The sequence below is a fragment of the Gobio gobio genome (assembly GCF_949357685.1).
Source record: "Gobio gobio genome assembly, chromosome: 20".
Taxonomy (NCBI): domain Eukaryota; kingdom Metazoa; phylum Chordata; class Actinopteri; order Cypriniformes; family Gobionidae; genus Gobio; species Gobio gobio.
The window spans coordinates 25220433-25248391 of NC_137113.1; the positions used below are offsets into that span (position 1 = coordinate 25220433).

The 27959-nt window shown below is 38.1% G+C and overlaps 2 protein-coding genes across 6 annotated transcripts in view; one reads left to right on the forward strand and one right to left on the reverse strand.

Moving 5' to 3' along the window:
• The first annotated feature begins 11641 nt into the window (after positions 1-11641).
• Positions 11642-16327, forward strand: nme2a (NME/NM23 nucleoside diphosphate kinase 2a). 4 transcript variants are annotated; one of them, XR_013815310.1, is made up of 6 exons: positions 11693-12230; positions 12303-12435; positions 13291-13392; positions 13539-13651; positions 13921-14019; positions 14926-16305. XR_013815310.1 is itself a non-coding variant. In XM_079801029.1 (6 exons), exons 1-5 carry the CDS (start codon positions 12160-12162, stop codon positions 13987-13989), a joined length of 444 nt encoding a protein of 147 aa, XP_079657155.1. In that variant the 5' UTR covers positions 11693-12159; the 3' UTR covers positions 13990-14019; positions 14926-15437. The 4 variants fall into 4 exon arrangements, 3 of the variants coding, with proteins under 3 accessions (XP_079657154.1, XP_079657155.1, XP_079657153.1); XM_079801029.1 differs by having other exon boundaries at positions 13965-14019; positions 14926-15437; XM_079801028.1 differs by lacking the exon at positions 13921-14019 and having other exon boundaries at positions 11642-11720; positions 14926-16327.
• LOC307116709 (CASK interacting protein 2) overlaps positions 15221-27959 on the reverse strand; it is a 73841-nt gene continuing 61102 nt past the window's right edge. Inside the window, exons 15-21 of one of the 2 annotated variants that reach the window (XM_079801026.1) lie at positions 25699-25775; positions 24663-24773; positions 24360-24461; positions 23500-23638; positions 21250-22908; positions 18797-19037; positions 15221-16877 (exon numbers count right to left, since the gene is read on the reverse strand). In XM_079801026.1, coding sequence (XP_079657152.1) covers positions 16781-16877; positions 18797-19037; positions 21250-22908; positions 23500-23638; positions 24360-24461; positions 24663-24773; positions 25699-25775 — 2426 coding nt within the window. In that variant the 3' untranslated portion in view covers positions 15221-16780. The remainder of the gene's footprint in view (positions 16878-18796; positions 19038-21249; positions 22909-23499; positions 23639-24359; positions 24462-24662; positions 24774-25698; positions 25776-27959) is intronic. The other variant, XM_079801025.1, reaches the window with a different exon arrangement.

Here is a 27959-nt window from a genome sequence, read left to right on the forward strand (position 1 = left end):
GTTCTGTGTAGCAATTAATTGCCCCTTTCCACGCAATTAAAGTTAAATTCATTGCAGTAGGCTAGGCTTCCATTCTGTTTTCTTTCCAAATTATCACTGGACAGTAGAAAAGTGGAAATGGATAAACAGGTTATTATTAAACACGTTAGACACTTTATTTCCACTTGTCTAATATTTTCTTAATTTTTATTGAAAATAAATGCCTTTCCTATATGTATGTGATGGGAAAAGGAAGTAGAGCGAGTTCGGCAAAAGGCGGATTCGCACCTCTGGTCGATTTCCGTCAAAACTTCATGCCATGCGTTTTACCCTATTTTACTCTATTGCCGCTCTCATAAACTCATTGATTTTCTTAATTTTGTCTGGCCCAACCAGACGTTTAGTAAACAAGGCGATTGTAACGGCGTTTGTTCGTGTGGGAAGAAGGAGGCGGGAACCGGCGAACGTTCAACAACTTTAATAACATAAATGAAAACAAAATTAAAGTAAAAGCGGCAGCCCCTCACGGATGACTGCCGCGCACACACATAACAAAACGTAAATAAAACACAGCTTAAAATCCAGGCCTGGTCCTATCTCGTCCTTCACTGGAGCCGCTCATCCTTATGCCTCCGTGCTCCCTCATGAGAGGACTCGAGACCGGTGTGCGGACGTTCATTCTCAATCACGCACACCGATCTCGCTCGCTCCTCCCATGTCTCTCACTCGTCCACCTCGCCACAGAGATATATTTGTACTTTATATAAATGCCATCTACTCCAGGAAAAGAGAATCTGAGAGACGACCCACCCACATTTATGTTGCTTCCGACGCCCATGACAACAGTCAATCACTATTTGCAGATACTTTAGAAATTAATTAAGCTTACCAGAAATGTTGTAGGCTAATGTCTTTCTCAGTCCATCAAATCACCAGAAATGGAGGGTAAGTGCATTTTCCTAATGTCACTGTACTTTCAAACAGCAAGAATACAAAAAACCTGAAGCACAAAACAAATAATACCAGATTGATATTGGTCATGGCATTCTACAGCAACTGTAAAAATTAGGGCTGGGTATTGTTAGGAATTTGACAATTCGTTTCGATTTCGATTCTTGAGGCTTCGATTCGATTCGATTTCGATTCGATATTGATTTATTAGCTTCGATATCGATTCAATAATAAGTAAATACACAAGTAATGAAGTACCTAAGTATATTTTTAAATACTGTGTGCAGTATTACCAATGTTTAAGTACAAATTGACCCCAGCATGTTTCCTGTCATGGTTTATTTAGCAGAACAAACCGTACAATATTGTACATGTGTTGAATACAAACCACAACTGTAACAAACAGGTGCTTTATTAACACCTCTAAAGTGCATGTAGCTGTAAGTAGTAGACAGTATATTTCTTTCTTCCTATACATTCAAGTTATAAAAGAAATGTAAACAGAAGCACAAAATGTGCATACTCATAAAAGAAAGTACAACCATAGATATGATAACATTACAAAGTGCTATTTAGTCAACACAATAAATAAAACTGAACAGCTGATCAGAGAACCTTTGGCTTATTTACTTATTTACGTCGGCTTTTAACGTTGGCGGTGCAGGCTTGAACGGAGCGCAGCTGCTGTCTGCCATCTTGCTGTTTTTGTAAAGCGCGTCTTGTACAACGCTGAACCGCGCTGAACGCTCTCACTAGAGTGTTACCCACAGCACCGCCACTGGCCGCACTGGAGGCACACACGGAAGACAATAACAAGTTGGATAAAGGTGTTATTTTGATTTTTTTTTTGCGCACAAAAACTATTGTCGTCGCATCGTAAAATTATTGTAGAGTCCCTGTGGTGTGATGGACTTTGTAACGACGTTTTAAGTGCCTTTTATGGATCTTGGGAGTGTAAATGTACTGAATGCCAATGGAGGCCTGTCTGAAGCCTTTCTCAGCCATCAGCTTTCAACAAAAATATCTTCATTTGTGTTCCAAATATGAACGGAGGTCTTACGGGTGTCGAACGACATGAGGGTGAGTAATTAATGACAGAATTTTTATTTTTGGGTGAACTAACCCTTTAACTAGTTACAAATTATTTTATTGCAATTGTTATAATAATTAAAATACAATTTATAACTTATTAATTAATATACATTACATATGTAAAGTTTATAATGGCTATTATTGTTCAATAAATAATATTTTATAATATTGGCATACTTGATTTTGAGAAACAGTCTGTGTTTTAGTTGTTTTTCAGCGCTTTCGTAGCAGGTTACATTGTTATGCCAGTAGGTGGCAGCAAGGGGCTGTCTTAATGAGTGAGTTAGTAAGTAAACCATTCATTCAATGCTGATTCATTCTGTTATAGTGCTGAATTCTGTGACCCTAGTTATAAGGTTAGGATTAGGGATGGGTTTAGTTGTAACAGCCAACTAGGGTCACATGATTTGGTAGGTCAGATTTTGGCACAACACCAGAAATCTGACACTTCATTTCATAGAGATCATTGCATTTACTAACGTTGACACCCGTCATGTAAAATCCCCTTAACCACTGAAAGAATACTATGACAAAGATATATATAAACAGCAAATGTGGGGGGGGGGGGTATGTTTCACGCTGGTGCATTAAATAGATGTATTATTGCAAACAAAGTTTAGTCAAGTTCCTGAGTAATATCTGCATGCACCTAATTCTGCAGAGAACATATAATATGACAGCAGACAGTTTCACTGTGTCGCCCCGTTTCCATGGTAACTCCCTCCGCTCCAGTTTAAAAGCGACTCGAATGTTCAACACACACGCACGCCCATTAAACACGTCATATGTCACTTACACAGCGTTTACATCTGGAATTAAAACATTACATAGGCCTACTGATGGAGTAGAAAATGTCCCGAAAGTTGGTAACGTTGTAGTGCAGCCTAGGCCTACATCATCACAGCCTAGGTTCGTGCATATAATAGTTACATTATTTATACGCATTTTCGTGTGATCGGGCTCATTTTTACACTCTATGAGCTGTTTGATCCACGCGCCAGGCTCGTGATGATTAGCTATGAAACAACAATAATCGATTGGATTATTCTAATATAGCTTGGCTTTCAGTTTAATGAGCAGCAGAGACCACTGAAAGTAAGCATTTACAAATTAGGCTACCTTAAGTCCTTTTGATATTGAATGCTCAGCTGCATAAAACAGTCTCACTCAGTCACTGAATCGCCTCAATGGTAAAATGTTACTGATATGTTTACACAAACAGAACGTAGCCTATAATTGGAGGTTTGGCATATGGTTGTATTTTGGTACTGTCATGACGTTTTTTAAACATCGTATTCCAAAGTGCAGATTACGTTATTTTAACACCGGAATAAAACGCCTACCAAAAGTTGTAGTTTGGAAGTAGACAAACGTAATATTTAAGTTTTTTTGACTACTTAAAGAAAACGTACCGGGTTGGTATTTTTACAAAGTTTTTGAAACGTTTTATTTTGGTTACATTATTTTTCTATTTAAAAAAACATTTTTAAAACGTCTTTAAAACGTTGTACTGCAACATTACCTAATTGCAACCAAAATGCAACGATGTGAAACGTAAAAACGTTTTGTGTTTGCTGGGCACCTGTCCTCTAAAGCAATGCATTCAAATTTTTCAGAGGTGTTGATAATGAATCATCATTTAAACATGTAATGATTCATATTTTTATGATGAATTTTAATAGTTAAAGAATTTAATGTCTGGGTCTGAGACAAGAGTAAACCATAAAATATTTACATAAAGAGATTGTAGCAAAAACAATGAAAAGGGGTAATGATAAAAGCTTTCCAAGACAGATTTAATAAGACATTCAAAATGATTCAAAGAGTTATGTTGTTTTAATTAAAAAATAATAATAATAATAAACCACTGGGACATAAAACGAAATAGTAAATACTTTAAGATGTGAACCAAATACGTCATAATGTATAATCATTACAAAATTTGTATCTAATATTATCATATATTAGTGTTTATAATTATTTAAATATAAAGGTTTTATTATTGTAAATATGATAACAGTTTCGGTTATCTTCGCAACAATTTGTGGCGCTGGATTTCTTTCCCGCCATTAGCCTATTGGATAAAACGCTACAACCTGAACTCGCCATGTGCCTTACAAGATCAGATTTTTGAAAGGCTCAGCTTTAAACTTATACCCAACTATCCGTTCGAGACGAGTGGACTATAACGAGCCAGGAGAACAAGTGGAAAGTTAAGTGTGAACGGATGGGAGTTCTCTTTCTATATCAATTTATATGTAAATCACAGTAAATTACCAACCATATGGTAGTCCTCATTTACAGTTCTCCCGAATTCATCCTTGCAGGAGGGTATCTGAATGAGGATCCATCAACAGCTAGATTGCTCTGTCGATAACGTGTGTTTGGCAGGCCGAAAATGGAGCAATGAAGCCATCTGGAATGACTGTGCCGCCTATACACCGCCCTCGTGTGGCCTTGGGTGGAATCAATATGGGAATTAGAAAATTCAGTGGGTTAGAAAAAGAATTACTGAATACCTGGCTGAAAAAATATTATTTTGTTGCTGAAAGGAACGTTTGTTTGCTGACATCATAAAATGTGAAACTTTTTTATAAATAAAAAAACAACAACAAAATGTCATTAGGCTAATTGGAGTGCAAATCTAAAACATCCACCTCCCAAATCATGTTTTAGGCCTTCTTTACCCAAATTCTCAAATTATAGCATTGTATTTAAAAAGGAGGAAAAACAAAATGTGTGTTGACAAAGAATATAAAAACAGACGTCAGGGCTTAATCCATAAGCCCTGCAAACATACTAGTTTTATATCATTTGAACTGCTGCAGCATTGGGGGAAGATGCTTGGGCATTAATGTGTGTTATTTTAATTATGTTTCTTTTTTTACCTACCCCATTAAGACGGTGATGTGGACATTCAAGCATTACAGTAGGCTGCCTTAAACAGCTCACCCTGCACCAACTCAACAGACAGTCATGATCTAAATATGATTTTCATTTACAATAGAGAATGTGAAGCTGACGTCACACCGTGTTGAGCTCTGGGTAACTGCTTTGTTTATACGCCATATTGGGAGGATCGTGCTGCCTTTCTGCTAGTGAGTTTTAATTTCCTGTCATGATTGTGAAAAATGTTGCCATTGTAGGTCATTTATGCTGCATCGAAAATTGCCGTAGTAACTCACATCATCTTCAGGGAGAAAACTGGACAATTTAATGTTTTTTTTTGCGTATTAAAACCCCAAGGCAGCAGGTTGAGGAGGCGACGAGAATAGCAAATCTATAGTAATAATATCACTGATTAAACCCACTGCCTATCACTCAATAAAAAGAATTACATTGCTGAGTGTTTTCGAAAGTTTTGTATATGTTTGGTTTAATAATTAACATTACATTTGCGTGTATGACTTGGCTTGTGAATTAGCAGAACTTGCATGCAGCCACTTCAAAACTGTTCACAAGCTTCTACGGATTTGATTTTGGTTTTCATTTGTTGAAATAAATACAAAAAATACAGTGTCGCTGAATGTGACCCTCTCTGATTCTCCTCCTTGGCCATATGGGAAAGGGAATATTTACAATGACAAAAATAAGCTTCAGTTAGATTTACACTTTTCCAACAAAGAAATGGATTGACTTCTGTCAGCTTGTTGAACACATATTTGTATTCTACCATATGATGGCTGAAGCAGCAGGGAGCATCCAGCGTGTGACACTATTTTCAGCATAACCAGATCAGCATTGTGAACGCAATTCTACAAAACTTCAGTGAAAACATCAAATGATCATGCAATGCGATAAAATAGCTTCTCTTCCCTGCAAACGATATCATGAAGAATGTGAATATTTAACTTCAAGTCAAAAACAAAACAAAAGGTAAGCAAGTATCAGTATTCATTTCAATATAAGTAGAGGTTGATCCTCCCAAAAGGCAGCCCTTCCCCAGCATGCAACGCAGCTTCACATTCTCTATAATCAACCCTTAAATTATGCATTTGTAACTAACTTTTCTCGACATCGCACAGGATCTCCGGGTTCTTGGCCCCTTTGAGTAAGACTTGTGAATTCAGTTAAGAATCGCTCTGAACGGATCATTGAGTCAGAATCAGTGAGTTGTTGACTCGAGAACAGTCCAATTTGCGAAAGGAATCATGGTGTGATTTGCAAACCAATTTTACATGCTCATTGAAAAGAATTAGATCGTTCACAAATTGGACACTGTCCGCTACATGGAGCATGTGACAATTTCTTCAGTTCAAAATAACGAGGAACGACATGTTTTTAGGAGTGTAGTAAAATTATGATATTATGTTTTAGAATGTAGTGAAGTAAATGTAAAGGTTTCTCAAAATAAAAATACTCTGGTAAAGTACAGATACTTCATAAATGCACTTAAGTACAGTAACAAAGAAAAAATACTTTCTGTAAACCACTGGAGGCACATGTACAAACATACCATACAATGGCAGACACAGTGAGATGACGTCGCAAGGTGCTTCCCAGCATATAAGAAGGGCGCCTAAGAACTCGTCATCAGATTCGTATTGTCTGAAGCATGCCTGAAGCATGGCAGCGCAAAGCAGCATCTCGTTCCCTTTCTCAGGGAACAGGGGTTACGTATGTAACCCTAGATGTTCCCTTTCGAAGGAACTTCTATGCGGCATCAGCTGCTGATGCTATAGGGACGCCATGCCAACTACACCATGCTGACAAATGCCTGTTTGTTGTTCTCAAAGATTCTCGAAGGCCTCAGCCCTGAGCCATTAGTGTGTCGGCGGGCGAGCAGGCCTTGCAGCCAGCCTGCTTCTCAGGCTATAGTTAGCATTATAGCTAACTCTTCGGGTGAGAAGTGGGTCCAACCTCAGTTTAGACCGCCCAGATCTGTGTGTGACTTCATACGCTTCGCCCCCGATACCTCAAAAGGAGAGCTAGCCTTAGCCAAACTCACCTTTTGCTCTTCTCACCAGGAATTTGTTCCTGGAAAGGGCACAGGCGATCTAAGAGGAACTGAAAGGAATAAAAAAGGGGGCAAGAGCTCAAGCAGCAATCCCAGTCGATCACTCCATTTTTTTAAATACAGGACCCAGATCTGTGTGTGGCTTTTTTAAATACAGTTTTGCTTTGCTCCTAGTTCCTCAGTAGGAGAGCTAGCCTTAGCCACACTCACCTTTTGCTCTTCTCACCAGGAACTCATTTCTGGAAAGGGCACAGACGATCTAGGAGGAGCTAAAAGGAACAAAAAAGGGGCGAGAGCATCAGTATCGGCCCTGCTCAGTCAATCTCCTCTTTCTTTTCCACATCCACATCTCCCCGATCTGTGTATGGCCTTCTCCTATTGTGCCAACTTTGCTCCCGAGTCCCCACTGCTCGGAGGGGAAGGAGGGGCAGCCGCACTCATGTTCTGCTCTTCTCCCCAGGAACTTGTTACTGGAAAGGGTGTAGACGACTTAGGAAGGGCCTGAACCCGGCGAGGGATATAGTTCCTGAAGGCAGCCAACTACATTCTCGCCTCTCTTAACCTTTCCACCACCATCTCAATGGCAGTGCCAAACAGCCCTGAGGCCAAGAAAAGGGCATCAAGAAGGACAGCTTTTCTAACTCCAAGTTAAACCAGAGATGTCTCTCCGTTGCCACCATAGCAGCCAAGGACCGACCAATAGAGTGGGCCACCTGCTTGATGGCATGGAGATCTGTGGCCATACATAGTTCAGAGACCGCCTCAGGAGATAAACCCTCCCCCTGATCCAGGTCTTTGAGCAGATCTTCCTGGTAAGCTTGCAGTACTTGCAGCCCACCAACCTCGAAGTCATCTGACATGGTTTATAGGGCAAAACGGGAGCCTTCAGTTATGAGGACGTTACCGGTGAAAGATAATTTACTACATTTATTTTCAACCGAGACTTCCACCCATAACCCTGCTCTCTCATCCCCTCTACATCCGAATTACTCAAAGCAGAATGGACCACGCAGGCAGAGTATGGATGTCTCCACTCACCTGACACCTCGATTTGCAGGTCTGGGAGAAAGGGAAAGCTCACCGAAGCTATCGTTAATCTAAATGACCTTCCGCAGTCTTACGCTTTGAGCCGGACCAGTTTAAACTCAGTCTGGCTATGGCACGAGCACAAGTTTCACCAGCTCATTGTATTGAGCGGTTTGCTGCTTTGACCAGGAAACAGATCTATTAAATATATATATCCGTTTTTAATCGGATATGCTGGCATGGAGGAACACAGTGCTTGAATTGTCTGCTCGCCATTATTCTGACGTGTTCTCAGGTGGCCTTCTTTACGGTGGCCAACGTCATCGCACTGCGTCAGCCATTGTATGACGTGTTTGTACACGTGCCTCAGACACCGGGTTCCGAGAGGGCACGTCCCCCGTTGCATCAGCAGCTGCGCGTAGAAGTTCCTCAAAAGGGAACTGAACATGTCCCCTCCCGGTCACCTAAATCCCCAAATTTATTTAAAGGCTGATGGTTATTTTGTTATACTAAAGTTTCCAGCCAGCAAGAACAGCACGCATTTACTTTCTAACTTTGGAGTAAACCTCATCTGAGTACTATAATAATTTAATGAAGTCTCTAATGAAAGGAAATCAAACACTAAGAATACCTGCTTATTATTGGTTCTGCGCACTCTGCTTGCTACAATGTGGACAAATAAATGATGTGGAAAATTACAGCACCAAAATTTACAATTACATGAGGTGACCTGAATAAAGCTGCTGGAGTACAAATGGAATTATAAGCAAATGGAATGGATAGTAGAGAAAATTGTATGATTTACAATTGACTTTTTACTTGCTAATATTTCCTGCAGACTCTCCCCAGAGCTGTTAGACCTCAATGAGCATTACATAATGCTTTTGTGCTGATTGACTGACATTCTGCCACATAAATCAGGTATCCTAACAAATACACGAGATACTTATTTAGACAAGCGATGTGTATTAAAACAGTTAAAACTGAAAAGGGGGAAACATTTCTGCTGAAGGAGAAAGGACAAGATCTAAAGTGAGTGACTTAAATCAAATTTAAGGAGGCAGTAATTCACACTATACCACTTGGCAGCTACCTCATTTAATCCTTACTTTAAGCCCTGGTAAAAATAGAGCATGGAATACAAACCATCTAGTACTGCTGAAGAGATTAGTAGAGGATTATTTATCCATTTAGTCAGATAAGTGCATATTCTGTTAGAAAGAAGAATTTGTGGAAACAAGAGCCCTGGCCGTTATGTCCATACAGTTAGTGGTCAAGATCTTATTCTACAAACACAATGAACTAGAAGACCGCATGTTCAAATATGTGTGAAGGTGTGGTCAAATTAGAAAACTTTCGGTGAAAATTCGAAGGCAAAAAGGTCTATTGTCTATTATCACTAGTGTAGGAAGCTGAAGAAATCTTTCACCCACATGCTAAATTTACGGTTGTGTGGATTCCTATTGAAATGACTGGAGTTCTTCTGCGAAAATTCGTTGGACAATGGTAAATGTGACTAGCAAAATACTGTGGGCTAAAAGGTCAATAGTTTAACGTATTGAGGCATGAAGCAGTCACTTTAAAACTATAAGCACCTTTCTGTTGGTCAACACAGCGTGGGAAATTATTTTGCCCAAATGCGTCGTTCCAAATTGCGCCCCAGACAGCAACATAGTGTGGTACTTGAGGAATCTACCACGTGTTGCTGTCTGGGGTGGATTGAGATGACTGGATTAAGCCCGTGAAAATTCACCGAACAACGGTAAATGTGGCCGCACCTTTAGATCACTTATGATTATACATGTCAGGTTGTGTTGCATGATATTTGCTAAAAAAAAATCTTTTTGATCAGTATGATTACTCCACCATTGCACAGTGTGAGTGTTTGGGTACTGAGGTTGCTGGGGGCATTTGAGTTGTTTGTTTCTTGTCTGTTTCTCAGGGTCAGCAGCATAAATCCCTCTGTTGCCAAAACTGCATTGACTGCAAATAGGAATGATGGGTTGAGAATGCAAACATGAATTATTGCTCAAACTGGACAGAGCTTATCAACAATCGTTCTTGTCATGTCAGGGTCATATCTGAAATGGATAAAAGACTGAGTAGCCTAAAACTTTGGTAGGGTTGCATTTATATTGAAAAGTTGCGCTGCATTATTGATTAAGTATGTGACTGCATACATGTACACTGAAATGTAAAAATAATAATTGGCCTAATAGTAATTTGTTACATCCAAATGTATTAGTTCATATTATTGTTTTGTTCAAACCTAAAATTTTGATTTAATATTAATTAATATATATATTAAAAAACCCTGAATAAACAGGAAACCATGGTTTGATTAGACCAATATAACAATGCACTTTTTTCAGTGTATACTTATGAGCAATGAACACTTTTCTCTTGCTTTTCATTTGATTGTCAGTGTGGTGCACTAATTTAGGCTTACTTAATAGGACTGAGACCTAAAACCCTCCAGGCTCTTTTGTACAAAGCTGAAAGTTAACCGCCTTGCATGCCTTCACTACATTTTCAAAGGACTACTAATGGTCAATTAATAGTGATACAAGAACAAGAGCCAAAAGTGCCACTACACTGAGTGTGCATCTATTAGACACTGACAGTTGCATAACACATTTAATGGAACTGTGGAAAAGAGTACGTGGAAGTGCATATAAGTAACTGACATGAGTGATTCCCTGAGGATTAACTCATGATGCTGAATCTGAGCAGAGATTAAATGCATATTTCTTAACTGCACAGATGGTCTAATGGGTCCCAAATCTTACACCATCAAACTTCCATCATGGAAATATGTTCTACAGATGGAGATAATGGCCATGTGCAGTATACTGTGGCTTAACTGGAGCTGTTAAATTATGCTTAGTGGATAAATTGCTTTGGGGGAACTTAATAAATCAGAGATTTTCTGATGCTCTAATGTGCTTCTCAATGATTGCATACTGCATTTTGATATGTAATTGCATGTTAGAATTACTGTAACTCATTAGAGCAATAGTGTTGACATGAGACTAAATTTAAAAACATGAAACATTCATTGAATGACTAAGTCTTATTATTATTAATACATTTATAAACAGAGATGCATACAGAATCGTACTCTTATGGGGGAGGGAATACAAACAAAACTAAAGAGGAAAAGGAATAAGAAAAGAGAAATCTAAAAGAGAAACATATATAACATTTAGTATTTAGTATATAATACAACTAGTATTATTAAAATGTTTTATGTTTTTAAACTATTAAAATGTAAAATGTTATTGTCACATCATTGTATTATTATTTAATAATAATTATTAATGTTAGTTTTAATTATTATTTGACAAAACAATTTCTGTAAATGTAAAAAAATATTGATACAATGAACCTACTCATTTACGAGATATCAGAACTTGAGACCTTTAAAGATAGATGGGGTTTTTTTTTGGCAATAAAAAGAAATGAAGCACCGACAGAAAGCGGTGTTGTCTTTTTTAGTTATAGAAGAACTTTATGCCAGTGGGGGGGGGGGGGGGTCTACTGTCTAATAATAATTAAATATGTACCGCAAAAGATTAAACATCACTGGATGCGCGAGCGCTGGAATCAGTCTCCGCCCACCTCCATAAAACACTTACAGCAGATGATCATGGATTAGTGAAGGCACGCGCTTGTGAGGAATCAACTGCAGACTCGTGGACTGTCGTCAAAGAAAGTAAGACAAATATTTTCTCTGCGTTTTATTATATTGTTACTGTCAATTTGACTAAAGTTTAACCTTACAAATGAAATATGGCAATTCTGAGGTCGGGTGGTATGCACACGCGCAGATCGGTTTAATGCTACTTAGTTTACCAAATATAAGTCGCCCGTATAGGCTAATTGTTTCATAGAAGTGTCCGTTTAAAATAAAATTCGAAGGAAAATTATGATATTAATCGGCTATGACTTCAGCCTTTATTGTATTATAGGCCTATAATAGATTTGTCTAAATAAAGTTATTAGATAATGTGCTGAGGACAGGATGCTTAAGGACAGCGATCAGATCAGATCACTAGTCACGGTTAAGCTTAGCTCAGTTAGCCTACAGTCCACCCTATAAGCCGTCAATACAGGCCAAGACCAGGATCTTCCCTGTCACTTGAAATGGAGTGATGGGCTCAGGGGTTTCATCGCCGAAACCCCCATCCACACGCCCAGCCCAGTGTGCAAAATGTGGGACAACGTAAGTTTGAATGCAGTTCTGTCAGCAGCTGTTTTTCGTATGTTTTACCGGTATTCTTTTTCTTAATTTTAGCCCAATGTCTGGAAATGAAGAGCGCACTTTCATTGCCATCAAGCCTGATGGAGTGCAGAGGGGACTAATCGGAGAGATCATCAAGCGCTTCGAACTGAAAGGCTTCAAGTTAGTTGCTATGAAGTTAATCCAGGTAAATTAAATGAACAGTTTTAATCTAAATAGTTTATATTGGACTTGACTTTCCTTTTAATAGCCAAACAGTGCCAAAGAGGGCGTCAGACGTAGGCGATGCACCCTAATTTGGCGTTTAGATTGCGGTTACATGTAGGCTATCATAGCATTAGTTTTATTTGTGAATGTATTGTATAATACAAATGTGACAAAAAGGCAAGATTTGTTTCTTTATTTCTACATTATTTAAAAAAGAAATGCGCTAAAACCTAGTCGTAGGGGTACAATAATTAAATTATTGTCTATATGCTGTATGTATTTACAGTATGCTATATAATATTAAAATATAAGATATATTTTATTGAATAATGTTTAAAATATATTATTGTATTACAATGATTTAGAAAGCTTTTTTCTTTTCTATATATATTACATGGTTAGAAAAAAAATATGCCCTCAAATAAGTAGGCTAAATATGCCATTGAAAATAAGTTGTAGGGGCAATTATTTTATGTATAATATTTTCTAGTTAATAGTTTTGAAAAATAGTATAATTGTATTAGAACTGCAGTTTAATTTGATTCTCTGATTGTTACTTAACAGATTAAAAACGTTATATATTTGAGATTTTTCCCTAGTCTATAATTGTACAAAACTCTTATTTTTAGTGTTAGGGAACTTAAACTCTTTCAGACACACTTGTTTTAGGGGTTAAACCAATTACTAGTTCCTTGTGGTCTGCAAAGTTGCTCCTATATATATCCTCATGTGCCCATCTGGTTACAGTAAACATGACCTCAAAATGAAGATTTAGTCACAAAAAAAGTTTAGGTCATTAATAGACCTTTATTTCACAAAACTTTCTATGCTACAGGCCGATGAGGATCTTCTGAGAGAGCACTACTGTGACCTAAAGGATCGGCCTTTCTTCCCTGGCCTTGTCGGTTTTATGTCCTCTGGCCCTGTGGTTGCCATGGTAAACCTATTTATATTTCTTTTCCCCAGAGTGCGGCTCTAGGGCACTTTGAATTTAATAATACTTCTCCCTTATTGCTAATAAATATTCTTCATACATTTCATGAAGATGACAGTACTAATGTTATTTCTGTGATATATTTTTAGGTGTGGGAAGGTTTTAACGTTATAAAAACCGGCAGAGTAATGCTCGGCGAGACTAATCCCATTGACTCCAAGCCCGGGACTATCCGAGGTGACTTTTGCGTTCAGGTTGTCCGGTAAGATCTCATACTGTATTCTAAAATATCATTTTGACAACTTTGTATGCCATTTTAAAGGTTCTAAATTTTGTTTCAGAGGTCTCCTACAATAGGTTTAAATGCATCCAATGTCAAAAAACACTTGAATTTTCTCAAAATATACATTGTATATCACATCATTTCAGAGTCTGAAAACCATTCATCAGTCTCTCTAAACCTCTCCTTTCCGTGACCCTATACTCTGATTGGTCAGATGGTTGAGTCTGTTGTGATTGGTTTACTTACAGTGCATGTCGGAAATGAAACCCCTATTACCATATCTGAATTTCAGCTCCGGGTTCTTCCTCAGAGCTTAATGCGAACAGGTTTTTCGCATCAATTCCAGAGTGAGTCATCCTTTTGAAACGCATGCATCTTCTCAATATGTCATCAACACGAAACAAACTCTTCCAGGCCTCGGCCAAACTACAGCATTTGTCAAAAGGCTACGTTCAAACTGTCAATCCAAATCCGTTTTTTTGTGCATATCCGATTGATATCCAATTAAAATACAAGTGTGAACGGTCAAAAATCACATGAAATGCGACTATTACAAATCCGTTTCCAGCTACATTCATATTTACGTTTTGAAATCCTAATCAAATCGCATTTTTGGAAATCTGTTTCAGTCAGACTGCTGATAGGATTTTGCGTGGTTTGTGTTTCTCACACCATTATGAAAAAAAATGATACTTTTATTCAGCAAGGCATTAAATTGATCAAAACAGACAGTAAAGACATTTACGCTGTTACAAAAGATTTATGTTCTTTTGAACTTCAAATCTGTTGTTTCGATTTTATTATTGGATCTATTGTTTCGATTCAAGAGCGTCATCGCGTCGTACATTCACATCGTTTAATGTGAAAGGCCTTTTAGAGTGAACTTTGATTTGAATATCAAATAATCCTGAAAAAAGGCATCACGGTTTACACAAAAATATTAGACAGGACAACTGTTTTCAACATTGATAATATAAGAAATGTTTCTTGAGCACCGAATCAGCATATTAGACTGATTTCTGAAGGAACATGTGACTGAAGACTAGGGTAATGATGCTGAAAATGGTCATCACAGGAACCAAATACATTTTAAAATAGAAAACAATTTTAAATGGTTATAACATTTCACAATATTGTTTTTTACTGTGTTTTTAGTCAAATAAATGCCGCCTTGGTGCGCACAAGAGACTGCATCTTGTTACTTCCATTTATTTACTTCCAGTTTTGCTAATATAACCTTTCTTTCCCTTCAGGAACATCATTCACGGCAGCGATTCTGTCGAAAGTGCCAACGCTGAGATCAACCTGTGGTTCAAACCAGACGAGATCTGTGACTACACCAAATGTCAGGACAGCTGGCTCAATGGCTGAATACTTTCTTCTTTTTTTCTCCACCCTTCTTTGGTGTTTTTAATTTGATTGCATTCTTTTTCAGTTTTTCCCCACTGTTTGTCTTTACAATAAAACTAGAAATCCTTGAGAGTTCGAGGGACACATTCAATGAGCTGGTACTATATAATAAAACAAATGCTAGAGCCACGACGACACAATGTAATTCAAGGATTGATCTCTTGACGTTTTTTATTTTATTAAACATAATGCTTCAAGTAGTTTAAATGGATGAATTTGATTTCTACTTACTGTATGGCACTCATGGCCCCAGGCAAAGCAACGAACCATGTGTCTAGTTTTTTGACAGAGCAATGCCACACAAAGCACTGCAGAAAGGAATGAACTTGGGAAATAAAGTACACAGTGCTCATTTAAATGATACTGTAGCACCAGCAGTGCCGTTTTCATAGAGTCCATTAAAATATCATTATGCCACATAATACAAAATCTATAATTACAGATTGTTACTTAGAAAAAAAGCATGCAAGAACAGGATGGTCTGGTCTTCTTGCAGTTGTTACTTATACGATTCTTTTGAACAATGTAGTTTACATCAAACAGTTAGAGAAAGTCTCTTTCAGTCGAGTACTGGCTGTCTCACCAGTGTACAGTACATGCAGAAATTAATTGATACAATAAAAGATACATAGTGCATACACTACATAAATGTGGTAAAAGTGCACAAGAGAGTGAATAGCTGTTCAAGACTTTAAAGCTCCATTTGAACACTTCTTGTCCTATAGTTTGGTGTGTGTTTTAACCACATGGACCCCAGTTTATTAAAATGCAAGTTCCCTTTTGGTCAGCCAAGCCAAAAAATATAGTGCTTTGCAACGGTTTCTATTTTTGCATGTCAATTTCATCCCTTTTTAACCTGACAAAGCAAATAAATTATCATTCTGGTACAAAAATATATAATAGATGTAATCCATACAATGTTTTCTCTTTCCCAAAACACAACAGTTGTCAAAATATACTATTGCTCTATTAATATGTAATTTTCATTTTAAGATCTAGTTAAATTGTTATGAAACGGTTGAAACGCACAGTGTACAGTGCAACTACAAATACAACACTGAATCAGTTGGCAGGACATGGCATTTCATTATAGTCAAACATACTTGGTCCATGAGGTTTGGGTCACTACCCAATGATGATGTCCGCTGAGCAGTTTTCCTGGTAATGTTTTGATCAGTTGTATTATTGCTTACTTTTGAACCGAATAAAGGATCGTCCGGTCTAAAGAAAACAAAATTGAAGAGTGATCAGTCTCAGAGCACTTGAAACTGAGTTCAGGTTGTAGATTTTACACCGTATATCCATTTGCTTGAGGGCAACTGTGAGTCTTGATCTGAGCACAACAGGAAATTAAACCGTCTCTGTTGGAAGAGCTTTAGTACAGTGGATCTGAACAGTAAGTGCTTACATTCTGCAACCTTACTGCAGATATCCTGTCCGGGCAAACCGAAGATGCGGAAAACAACATTTTGGTAAGAGAGATGTGAAAGTTCTCAAGTGGACCTTTCTTGGAAGTTTGAGGCAGGATCCACCCAACAGATGCACTGCAGTCTATTGCAACAACTGGTAAAACTAATACTTGTCAGCAGGACCACCAAGGTGTGTTGTAAACAAAGTGTGAGAAGTTAGATATTGCATGTCTAAACCATCCACAAGCTCGCATGTGAAGGCCCCGCACAAAGGTTATTGACCAGTAGGTCAATCCAACATGGCTTCCAGCTGGTCAGCAAGATCATCGAACATGTTCCCTATATCGTCAAGAATGTTCCCAGCTGCCTTCACTGTGTTAACGCCCCTGAGAGAAAGAAAAGCAAGAACAAGGTTTACACTGACAGCAACCTGCAGTCATTTTACATTTCTATGAGAGTTCGCGATTTTCAGGAGCTTGAGCGAAAATCGGCGAAGTGGGCATACAGTTTCGTACAATTAGATGCACTTGACCTGAACTTTCAGTGTGATAGATGAACAGAAGGTAATATTAGCCACAAATAGCAAAAATAACCATTTTTATTTCAAATAATAATATATTAATATAACTACCATTTAAAAGTTTTGAGTCAGCAAGATTTTTATTTAGCAAGGATGCATTCAATTGATCAAAAGTGACAGTAAAGACATTAACATTGTCACAAAAGATTTCTATTTCAAACATATTTTGTTCTTTTGAACACTGAACATTAAAGAATCTTTAAAAACTAAAATTAAGAAACATTTCTTGAGAACCAAATAAGCATATTACAATGATTTCTGAAGGATCCTGTGACACTGAACAGTGAGTAATGGTTACTGAAAATTCAGCCTTGCCATCACAGGAATAAATGACATTTTATAAATAGAAAACAGTTGTTTTAAAATGGTAACAATACTTCAATTTTTTTTACTTTGATCGGATAAATGGAAATTTACCACATGATTGCTGCAAAATTACCACATGATTTACTCACCCTCAAGACATCCTAGGTGTAGAAGACATTCTTCTTTCTAATGAACACAATCTAAGTTATATTAATAAATATCCTCATGTTTCCAAGCGCTATAATGGCAGTGAACAGGGCTCAAAAATATCCATATTCAAAACTTTATAAAGTAAAATATCTAGCTTCTGCCAGGCCGCCTTCCGTATTCAACTTAAGATAGTGTAATGCCTCTCACAGTTCAAAACTCATAAGCTACATCCGACATCATTGTCGCGTCAGTTACACTTTTTCCGTGAGTTAAATACGGAAGGCGGTCTGGCGCAAGCTAGACATTATACTTTTACGTGTTAAATATGTATATTTTTCTAACAAAACCCCATCGATTCGCTTCAGAAGGCCTTTATTAACCCCCCAGAGCCGTGTGGAGTATGTTTATGATGGATGGATGCACTTTTTTGAGCTTCAAACTCTAGAGCCCCGTTCACTGCCATTATAAAGCTTGGAAACATCAGGATATTTATTAATAATCCAGATTGTTTTCATCAGAAAGAAGAAAGTCATACACACCTAGGATGGCTTGAGGGTGAGTAAATCATGGGGTAATTTTCATTTTAAAGTGAACTAATCCTTTAATTAAACGCTGAGGTCATGTGATAAGATATAGTAGCATACATCTATTTAAAATGTTTTTAATGCCTAATGTTTCCATTATTTTTTTTAAATAGAAGTCTAGTATATAGTGTATACAGCACAGTAGGCCTATTCAGTAGTTAGTACACTAGTACTCCACTCCAAACATAGTCAGGAGTGGGGTTACTTTATGTAAAACATACTGACTGAGGGGTTTATCCTTGATTAGCATATGCTACGCTATCAGCTAAATCTGTTCAAAATGCAAAATAAGGCTCAACGCAGACAGATTGACCAGCAACACTGCTGACAGTGGATTTGTTGAGATAAAATAGGAGGGGAGTCAAATTAAAGTCTAAATTGTTGAGACACCATCTGTCTCTGTCCGTGAGATAAGGACATCAACAATCTGTCTTCATCGCAGCCAAAACGATCAAAGAGTCAAAGGAAAAACAGGCACTAGTTTTAGGGAGATCACTTATTGCTAGATTTCCCAGCAGGCTTGTTGTGACAAGCGGTCATTCGGTCATTATAGCACCATCTGCAAGGCTGTCTCATTGAAATACAGAATTTCCTCTACTGTGTGAAAAAGTGGATTCAAGCTGTTTAATACTACTTTGACAGAGGACAGATACAAAGAGACAAAAAAAAAAGTGGTTTGTGTTACCTTTCTGCTGGATCTTCCTGAGCCAACTTCCTCTCCACAACTTTAAGTGCTGCCTCGAGAGATGTGCTTGTTTGCTCAAGTCGTTTGTGGACCAAAACCTCCTGACCTTTGGTCACAGCCTGTGGCTTTCCTGCCAGCGCAGCCTGACCTTGAGGTGCTTTGTTTGGGGGACAGTGAGCTAGAGGACTGCAGGGAGGTGAAACGGAAAAGGCCACACTTTGTGTGACATTGACTGTCACTCCTGAAGAAAATTGACAACAGCCAAAGGAGGAGATAGAACAATAATTTAGTGACAGCATACACATTGGTTTGCAAGTAAATAAATATAAACATGGGCAAATGCTTGTTTGAGAATCCCAGGGGTAGTTTTCTGATTAAATAGCATCAATCAGGGTTGTTATGATTAACCCTTAAAGGCATACCTCGGGTCTTTAGTGACCCGGGATGTCATTCACTACCCTCCTCCTCATTCATTTTTTAAAGTTAGACACAAACTTCTTAGTATTGCTCAATCAATTCATTATAAATATTATAACAACAAAACAATTATAAAAGAATGACCGTTTTCCCAATCTATTTTTGTAAAAAATTGTATAGGGTCGCTAACGACCAGAGGTATGTAACAGTGTAAGTATATTTTCTTCTACACAATAATTGATTCTTTAAAGAGGAGTATAATGCTATTTCATGCATACTGAGTTTTTACCACCGTTAAAGACTTGGATTCCCATGCAAAACATGGCCAAAGTTTAAACAAATAAGTTGGACGTTTGATGGAGTATTTCTGTGCCAAAAACACTCCTTCCGGTTTCTTTTCGAGTATGGGCCTATTTGACGTCAACAAGAAGTGTGTTTTTGGTTGTCAGGGCAAGACAACCCTGTTCAGCTTCCCAAGGAACCCAGCGTTAAGGGGACAGTGGATGGAGTTTGTTTTTCCGGAGCAGCAACGGAGTTGCGCAAATGTTTTTGTTTATTCCCTGCATTTCGGCTATGATTGTTTTATAAACAAGGCCCAGTTCAACTCCGGATTTGCAGACTGTCTAATGCTGAAAGATAGAGCGGTCCCAACGATAAAGGTTCACAGTTATGCGTTGTAACTGCGGGCGGTGAGTAAAACTGCTTCAAATGTCTGTGTTGTTGGCTATCGGCGTGTAAGTGCACATCAAGTAAACAACATGAACGTATAGTTAATTTATCAATGGAGCATGTGATGTATGAAGTGTGTTTAAATACATTTGTTTAGCTGACCACTATAGGTGTCTGTTTGTTTATTGTAAAACCACTCCAAACAACAATACACAAAGAGTGGGAAAATGTTGAACTAAATTATTTATTTCTTATTAAACCTAGGGGCCGTTCACACAAAGCGCGCTTCTTCATTCAATTGTGCTACTATTCCATTGTTTTTCTATGTAAACACGCACTAGTCTGACGTGCAAAACCGTTCCACTTGCTACTACTAAGTCACATACAATAGTCCATAAATCGAATCATGTCTTCATAAACCATGAGTAAACACATACAAATGTTATAAAACTTGCGCATGATATTTGGGGAGTCTTTTATAAATATGATAAAACTAAAGACTTTTTGGAGATATGAAGGATGCAATACTACTCCATAGGTACTCAAGATTGACATGAGATTGACAGAAACGGTGTGTGATACATACACACACACACCCTTCCCATTTAATGACTGAATAAGAGCAGTTCACCTTTATTCTACAAGGTGGCAAAGGTGGTCTAATACACAATGATGAAGGGATGTTTCACTCATAGTTAGCGCAGACAGAAAACAAAAGACTGGATGTATCATCAGGAAAACTTGAAATGGCTCAGTGATTTACTGCAGAGAACTTGGTGGATCTGGTGAAGAAGCTGTCAGCCATCAAAATATTGATTTTGGAGATGTTAAAAATGATATTTTTGAGAATATGTTTGAGCTTGCAAATATGAGCCAGATTCTGAATGTCCTGGGAAATGAGCTTTGACGAGGACAGAGATGATGGCATAAAACATCTGCTCAAACTGAACCCTTCCAAGCTCAAAAAGGTCACAAAATATGCAGAATTTTATTCTTCAGTAATTGTTACTCTAATATCAGGAGAGTTTTACATTATCACAACAGGTTGAGATTCATTTGTGTTAGATATCTACCACTGGAGCCAATCAATTCTAATGGATAAAACAATGGAGTTCTACCCTATACAATTTTTAGTAAAATGGGCTTACACAATCTTTTCTAACATTAAATCTTTTGTAACATGATGTCTTTCCTGTCACTTTTAATCAATTGAATGCGTCCTTGATGAATAAAAGTATTTCTTTCTTTCAAAAACTAGTATTGATCACACAGTAGTGTATGTTTGTAAGTAGTTAGGAATGTTTAAAATAAAAATACATTTTCTTTTCTCACTTTAAATAATAGCCTAAAGTGGCACATTGCATTACCTGAGGTTGCTGCAGTAGAATGCCGTGTGGGCTTAGAAGGGGTGGGAGGTTTATGTGGAGAGCCTGGTTTTGGAGAGAGGCCAGATTTATAAGGATTTTTTGTCAATCCTCCATTCTGCATGCGTTGCGAGACCATCTCGGTCACTGTGGCCCTCTCATTTCCTATTTGCGTGCTGGTGCCCTGACCTTTCATCTGCAGTTCTTTTGGCTTGTGTCTCCTTTTGACCGTGTCTGATTCCTTTAAGTTAAACTCAGGCACCTCTAGGGACGATTTGATAGATTGTGCCGGCTTTAGAATTTCCACACCGGCCTCAGACTCTATCTTAGCAGGTGCTATTTTGGTCCTTTGTTTGATTGTAACTTTGCCCTCTTCAGCGAAAGGTATGCTCTCCTGTGAGGATGTTGAACCTGCACGTTGCTGGTTCCTCGGAGGGCCGATGTTTTCATTAGCAGGATTTTCTCCGCCATGCATTGTTTCATACATCGAAGATTCACTAGTGGTCCTCCTACGGTTCCCCATATTTTTAGGTGGGGTAGCTGGCGACATGGCTTTAAAAACGGGGCTGTTGCATGTCTTATTGGGGCTTCCAGTATTGTTCTCCAGTCTGGCTGCAATGCTTCGGACACTTCCTGCACTCTCTGTTTCGACCCCACTTGTAGTTACCCCACTCGCAGCAGAGCTTAGTCGCTTTGGAGGGGGAGGAGGAGGACCTTTCCTCTTGGCACGTACGGCGAAGGAATGACTGCGGCCCACTTGACGCTCACTGGATCCGTAAGACGGTTGGCTGCGGCCGGGTTTGCGAGTAAGCGTGGCATAAGATGCCACATTGATGGAAGTTGTCGTAGGGGCAGAGATGTCATCTTCATCGTTCTCTCCATCTGACATAGCATAGCGTGAAAGACTTTGAGTTCGCTTTTTGTACCGGGATGTGTCTCCGTTTTGTTGCTGGGGTCTGATTGGACCTGGGCTTCTCATGTTGGCATTGCAGTTTTGATGCTGCAGGTAACTAAAGCCCCTCTGAAGAGGTGATCCATGATGGGGCTGAGAGGGAGAAACCACCGGTCTGGGTTTGGTGAGGATGGGTGGGTATGCAAAGCGTGCTATTTTACTAGTGATTATGGGTGGCGTCCTTGCTGGACTGCCAGATATGGGTTGATTAGGTTGTGTCAACACCGCCGGCATTTTAACAGGTGATATTTGGCTTCTATCCTGAGATTCCATAATGACATATTGTTCCTTGCTGGGACTGCTCTCCATACTGCCTAGACTCTCTTGTGAGCGGCTGTGGGGGGTTACCGATGCCATTGGGCGTTCTTGTGACCGTCCTGACCCTCCTGACCGTGTACCAATGCTTTCTGAACTAAGACGCATGGCTGTTCCACTCACATTGCTGAGACCATCTTGGCCTCCGCTGTATCCGCTCCGAGCCATGGCGTTTTGTAGCTCAATGCTCAGTTCGCTGTCCTGGAAAGTGAGCATCTTTGGTGATAGAGGGGACGAGGGGCAGTCGGAGCTGTCGTGGTGCTCGATGGCCACCAGCTCGAGGGTGGGGGGGACTCTCCTGCGCTGTAGCATCGCCTGCCCCTCGGCCTGGTTCTTACGAGCCTTCTGTATGTCACTGAGCTTCTTAACAGCAAGCATCAGCTTCTTCTGATGGCCTGTAGATAAACAATATGTTAAACCACAGATATACTTTTAGGAAAAATACTTTGGAACAAGAAATGGATCTGATGTACATGGGCATTAAGAACATTTAGTTCATTCACAGTCGTTTATCTGGTATATACCTTATCTGAGTGCATCATTTTTGTTTGTAGTCAAGAAAGAAATGTATATTTTTATTCAGCAAGAATGCATTAAATTGATCAAAAGTGACAGTAAAGGCATTTATAATGTTACAATAGATTTCTAGCGTTCTTTTGAACTGTTTTCAACTTTGATAATAATGAAAAAAATGTTACTTGAACACCAAATCGGCATATTAGAATGTTTTCTGAAGAATCATGTGACAATGAAGACTAGAGTAATGAAGCTGAAAATTCAGCTGTGTCATTGCAGGAATAAATTACATTTTAAAATGTAATTTTAAAATATTTAAAATATATTTAAATAGAAAATAGTTGTTTTAAATAGTAATGATATTTCACAATATTACTGTTTTACTGTATTTTTGATCACATAAATGCATCCTTGTTGAACAAAAGGGACTTTTTTCGAAAACATTAAAAAGTCATTAAATATCCACTTACCCAGCTTAATGATGCCAATTTCCTGTAGATCCTCCCATGTGATATCCTGCACTATGCTGATGGAGTCATATCCATTTTCTGCTAGATTTTTCTGGTACTGTGGCAGCCCAATAGCACTGAGCCATTTCCCAATATCAGACTGAAACAAACAGACAAGTGTGATTTGTCTTTCATTTGATTTGATTAACCGACAATGCTTCTGATGGTTAACCAAAAAATGAAAATTCTGTCATTAATTACTCACCATCGTTATTCCAAACTCGTGAGAACTTCGTTCAGAACACAAATTAAGATATTTTTGATGAAATCTTTCTGTCCCTTCATTGACAGACTATGCAACTACCATTTTCAAGCCCCAGAAAGGTAGTAAAGACATCATTAAAATAATCTTTAACCTCAATTTCATAAAGCAAGTTCTTTGTGCAAAAAAAAAATAATATCATATATACGGTATATATATATATATATATATTTACCACTATTTACAAATTGCATGTTCTCGCGTTGTGGTGCTCTCATGAATGTGTGTTGGAGAATAATATTTTATAATATGTTTTTTTTTTTTGGTCCAAACAAAGCATCTACACAAAGGTAGTTGCGTTGGCTGTCAATGGAGTGAAAAAAATATTTGAGTTCCGAAGATAAACGGAAGGGTTTGGTAATTAATGACAGAATTTTAATTTTTGTCTATCTCTTTATCCCTTTAAGCATATAAAAGTAAATGTCTGTGATTTGAATTTAGCAATTATCTGTTTATTAACAACTGAAGTTCTCATTAGGTGTGTCATAACCTTGAACTAGTACAGCACATGTATGTAAATGTTTAAAACTGTTTATATGAAAACATAGCATTGAATTACTGGAATGTAATCCGGCAACCACTCTGGGATATTCAAGCTGCTGATCTCCATAGAGATCTTCTTGCGGTGACCAGGCTTTGTAACGCCAATAGCAGTCAGATCCTAAAACCATACAAAAAAAGATTGATACACTTACAAAATTAATAGCTTTCTTAAAAGCACCTCAGAAACCTGATTACGGTATGTTCAGCTTTGATATTTATTAGATGCATTAGTGAATACTAATGTGTTGTGCCAGAAATGCAGCAGGATGCAAACATAAGCCTGTGTACTCAAATGCTGATACACAAAAAGATGGCTCACCTCAGGGGTCATTCTGCTGATTGTGGGCACATCATAACCAGCTGTGAGGAAATTCGATGTGTACTGCTCAAGCTGAAACTCACAGAGCCACTGGTAAATAGCCTCAGCATCCTGATACAAAGAAATGATTGAGCATTATGCATAAACGCAGAATCGGCAGTCATATTAAGGGCCACAGGTCATTTAGATGTGAAAATTATAATAAGCGTATTACTGAAAACAATAGAAAAATAAAGAAGATTCAGATGATTGTTTAGGGCTCCTATTCTAAGGAAACACCAGTTTACTACTTAATAAACAGTGTATACTGTGTACTGCCAAAAAAATACATTAAAATAGAAAGTGAAAGACTGGGCATTATTCCACAATACAACATTTCAAACTGTATGCACACGACTTTACTATATCTGTGACATCTAATTAACATTGGAAAAAAATGGTTGTTTAAAAACTTTGATACAATTTATTAATAATAATAATAATTATCAGTAGTAATAGTGGTATTATATAAAATATACACTGATCAGGCATAACATTATTAAGTGAATAACACTGATAACAGGTGGTGGGATATATTAGTCAGCAAGTGAACATTTTGTCCTCAAAGTTGATGTGTTAGAAGCAGGAAAAATGGGCAAGCGTAAGGATTTGAGCGAGTTTGACCAGTGCCAAATTGTGACGGCATAGCCACAGACCAGGTGCCCATGGTGACCCCTGTCTACCGCCGAAAGCGCCAACAGTGGGCATGTGAGTATCAGAACTTGACCACGGAGCAATGGAAGAAGGTGGCCTGGTCTGATGAATCACGTTTTCTTTTACAAACAAATAATCTTTAAAACTCGCTCTGGCATCTTTAGAACCATTGGAAAAATAGGTACAGCGATCACACTGGAAATGAAAGTTCAAATCAAGCAGTTACAGTCTTTTTGTTAAATATAGACATTTTGTATCTGGCTCACAATACGTACTATATACTACATTGTAAAAATAATATATAACGTTGTATATGGTTGTATATGTTCTGCCTTGGCCTCACCCTGCCATCTAGAAGTTGCTGTGGATGGATGACATGTTCTCCAGGTCTGCACAGTGGAATCCTTCGTCCAAGAGCACCTAAAGCACGCACACACACACACATATTTCTGTTGGTCATAGACTCTGCTATTGCCTTAGGCTGTTGAGTATGAACTCACGAAGCAGTCTTTCAAACATGTTATTGTACCTGCATGTTTATAAATCAGTGTGCTGATGGAGTACATGTTTCAGCAGAAAAAAAAATTCTCTCCTGTGACCCGAGGCACTGTTTTTTCATCTTCATTAACAATGGATCATACCAGAATAGCGCAATCACTGACATTTAGAGATGAGGATTTAAGACCAACGGCTGTTTTGATGAGTGATTCTGAAAGTATGTGTTTGTGTGAGAGACAGACATGCATGTCCCTTCTTCTATGATAACAAACAGTAAGAGCAAGAAACTAAAGTTACAAAGTTATATAATAAAAATCCAGTAAATAAACCCAATAAATGACAACCCATTAAATAAAAACATGAAGATAAGATTCAATTGATATGTACCTTTTAAAAATGTCAGTGGCAATAACAGGCATATGAATACGCCTCCATTTAACTCACCTCCATAAAATAAGCTGATTTTAGGAGCGTTTCTTGATCTCATGCTTATTTTTTAGATCCTCTTCCAGTCAAAGCCACTACAAAAACACTGTCTTGTGTCCGTGTCTGTGTCATTGATAATCTTCTCTCCCTCTCAAATTCTCCTTTTTTCCTTGGTATTTTTGACTTGCACACTACTTTGCCTCTGTTGTGTCCCTCCTACTGAAATCTGACACTGCACAGTATCAGTCTTTAAGTAAAAATGAGCAGGTATGAGCAGGTATTTTAAGCTGCCTTGCTCGTGTCTTTATTGTGGTCTTAGGAGGAATATTTTTCTTACTTTTAAACCACAATAGATGAAATAAATGTCTATTTTTAAGAACAATAGAATTAATGAACACACAGAGCTGAGGTGAGACTTGTATTACACCATTTTCTGAATATGTCTTTTTCATGGGCGAGATACAACATGTAGACATGCTCAAGGATATCATAAATTAGAAGAGTGAGCTAGAGGACAGTGAAAAAGTATTTTATATGTAGTGCATCAATGAGTGTATTTGGCCCTGAAATGTATTTGGACACTTAAAGGGATAGTTCACCCAAAAATGAAAATTCTGTCATCATTTACCCTCAAGTTGTCCAAACCTGTAAAAGTTTCTTTGTTCTGCTGAACACAAAAGAAGATATTTAGAAGAATGTTTGCAACCAAGTAGATAGAGCAACCATTGAATACCATAGTAGGGGAAAAAATACTATGGTAGTCAATGGTTACTCTATCTGGCTGGTTACAAACATTCTTCAAATTATCTTCTTTTCTGTTCAGCAGAACAAAGAAACTCATACAGGTTTGGAACAAACTGAGGATGAGTAAATGACAGAATTTTCATTTTTGGGTGAACTATCCCTTTAAAGGGTAACTAAACCCCTGCTCAGAGCTTAACTCCACCCACTGGCAAATTTAGTATCTACGTCACGATGTACCACAACGTCCAATAGGAAAATTCAACTGCAGTAGCCACCGTTCAACCTTAAGAGGGCAGCACTTTGGCGGTTTTACACCATATTTTATAGAATTAAAACACTTTATACTCAAATGTCAAAACATTTACTCGAATCAATGAACAGCATTAATAAAGCCCCAGTATTACAGATCATTAACTAAAAAAAGTTGGTTTAGGGTTTAGTTACCCTAACCCTTATGTTATGTTGGGGACGTTTTTGTCCACTATGGGGTGCTGTTGAGTCTTAATTTGGCCATAACTTTCTCTGTGTTTCAGCAAATTGAATGATTTTTGGTGACAAATCTTATTTTGACAAATATTTTGGGTAAAATTCTTTGAAAAAGTTAAAAACCTCAACAATACACTGCGGCAGAGTCCTGCATGGGTTCGGGTAACCGCGAATATTGCTGAAACCGGTAAAAAAAACTAATTGTGTCGGATACGGGTGCGGATCGGGTCGGACAAGGGAGAAACCCGGGTCTAAACACGGATCTAAAACAGTCACGTGCAAACATAAAAATATATGCATGTATATTGTAGATGTGTTCCTAAAAAATATATACATATTTTTAGGAACACATCTACAAAAATATGCCTTGCCTGTATTTCAAGTTGATAAAATCATTTCAAATCCATATAAGTTTATTTGTGCCCGCGCCTACCAGGAGAATCACAACCG

Excerpts from the sequence above, each read along its gene's own strand:
- nme2a (XM_079801027.1), top strand. The coding sequence starts at position 12,160 with ATGGGCTCAGGGGTTTCATCGCCGAAACCCCCATCCACACGCCCAGCC. Across the intron at positions 12,231-12,302 it reads TGTGCAAAATGTGGGACAAC|CCCAATGTCTGGAAATGAAG; the intron begins GTAAGTTTGAAT and ends TCTTAATTTTAG. Across the intron at positions 13,652-14,925 it reads TTTTGCGTTCAGGTTGTCCG|GAACATCATTCACGGCAGCG; the intron begins GTAAGATCTCAT and ends CTTTCCCTTCAG.